At 42.7% G+C, this 2,126-nt stretch overlaps 1 protein-coding gene across 1 annotated transcript in view; it reads right to left on the reverse strand.

Annotated features, from left to right (window-relative positions):
- Positions 1 to 249, reverse strand: part of LOC135519912 (caveolae-associated protein 2-like) — a 33,500-nt gene extending 33,251 nt beyond the window's left edge. The window contains exon 1 of the mRNA XM_064945128.1: positions 1 to 249. This exon is cut by the window's left edge and continues 474 nt beyond it. Coding sequence (XP_064801200.1) covers positions 1 to 78 — 78 coding nt within the window. The 5' untranslated portion in view covers positions 79 to 249.
- Between the last annotated feature and the right edge of the window lie 1,877 nt (positions 250 to 2,126).

Below are 2,126 nucleotides of genomic sequence, written 5' to 3' on the forward strand. Positions count from 1 at the left end.
TGCCTGGTACTGCTGGGGGTTGACCAAAATGCTGCTGCTGTTGCTGCTGCGCTCGGCGTGCGATGAGTCTTCTCCCATGGCCACAGGGTGGAGGGGTTAAATGTCCTCTTTTGAAGGGTTTAAGTAAGTTAGAGGGCTAGAAGTGGAGGGAAATGTGGACTGACTTGTTCTGAGATGTGAAGAGATGTCTCTGTCAGTTAGTTGACGTTGTTGTTGTTGTTGCTCCAGAGAAGGACTGAGAAGGGAAGAAGGATTCTCTCCTCTTGGTTATTTTGGTGTCCCCTCCCCTTTTTTATTTTATTTTTTACAATGTGTAGTAGAGCAAGAGTTGTATTGCACACACCCACTTTTCTTCTCCCTCATAAAAACCTCCTCCAAAGCCAGAGGGGAGGGGCATGGTTGTCCTGGTAACAGGTCTAGGCCTAAATTGCTGGAGAAAATTACGCCAGAGATTGCCACTGTGAGTGTTCATGTGACTGCTCTCAATGCCTGTCCGTCCGCATGAATTAATCTGGAAAGTCTGTTTGAGTGGCAATTTGATACAATGAGCATTTCTGATGTTGTGTATTTGTTTATGCCAGTGTGCCTGTCTCTCTCCCAGGATCAGGTTTGTTTGTAGTTTGTTTGCAGAGTTCAGAGTTGTTTGATTAAGCAGTAAGACCTGGGTGTGGGGGTGTGGCATATGACCAATATACCATAGCTAAGGGTTGTTCTTAGTCCAAATGCAATGCGGAGTGCCTGGATACAGCCCTTAGCCGTGGTATATTGGCCATATACTACAAACCCCCTAGTTGCCTTAACGCTATTATAAACTGGTTATCAACGTAATTAGAAGAGTACAAATAAATGTTTCGTCATACCCGTAGTATATTAGATAAGAATGAGTAAGACAGAGTAAGACCTGGCGCTGGTGTGGCTTGGTGTGCTCCATTCTAAACACTTCAACATTTTCACTGGTGCAAATCAAGCATGATACATCTCGCCCTTTATGTTTGCATGTCCCGATATGTACTTTTCCAAACATGCACAGACAAGTACGTGTAATTTGGTGAGTGCCCACGTGTGCAGCATGGCAGCCCTCTCCACCCCTCCCTCTCCTCCTGTTCTGTTTTTCTCTCCTCTGCTCTGTAGCTTCGGTGTTGGGCCACTGTGGCACATGGAAACGAGGATATACGTGTTTGAACAATGAGCTCGTCTTTGCCCCTAGCACGGTGCCAGGATCCATATACCACACACACACTTGAATGCGAACACACATGCATGCTTAACTAGAGGCGTTACACAAAATCTGTGTGTGTGTGTGTGTGTGTGTGTGCGTGCGTGCGTGTGTGTTCATGCATGCATGTGTTTGGCTGTGTAAGTATATGTTCTCTTGTAAAAGTGAGAGACAAGGGAGTGGGGGGATTTTTGTGTTTATTTATGAGGCTGTGGATATCCAAATAGAGCAAAGCATTTGTAGAATATAATGACAGGAGCCCACTATATCACTGTTAGCTATGGAAGGCATTCAGGATTGACACCTTGTTCTGGTAGTTATTTGATTATGTTAGGGTTAGCAATCATGTTAGCCAACCAAGTTTCAACTTCAACACTTTTGCCTTCGCTGACTCAAACATCTTAAACATTTTGTGTTCGTTTGTGTGCATGTGTGTGTGTGCTTTTCTGTGTTTATGCATGCATGTGTGTGTGTATGTGTGTGTGTGCGAGTGTAATCCTTCACACCTCCTTAACTTGAAAGTTTGACCTCCCTGCATTCTTATAGTTGAACCCTGAACCCTCACCTTTCCCTACTTTGGAAGAATGATGATCCTATCCTGTCATTCATCCAATGCGTGTGTTTCCTCCTACACTCTTTTAGATGTCTCATTTCATCCTCTCTTTCCACATACAGTGCGTTCGGAAAGTATTCAGACCCCTTGACTTTTTTAACATTTTGTTACTTTACAGCTTTATTCTAAAAAAAAAAAAAAAAATACAAATCCTCAGCAATCTACACACAATACCCTATATTGACAAAGTGAAAACAGGTTTGTAGAATTTTTTGCAAATGTATTAAACATAAAAAACATAAATACCTTATTTACATAAATATTCAGACCCTTTGCTATGAGACTTGAAATTGAGCT

The sequence above is a fragment of the Oncorhynchus masou genome, chromosome 29 (assembly GCF_036934945.1).
Source record: "Oncorhynchus masou masou isolate Uvic2021 chromosome 29, UVic_Omas_1.1, whole genome shotgun sequence".
NCBI classification, from domain to species: domain Eukaryota; kingdom Metazoa; phylum Chordata; class Actinopteri; order Salmoniformes; family Salmonidae; genus Oncorhynchus; species Oncorhynchus masou.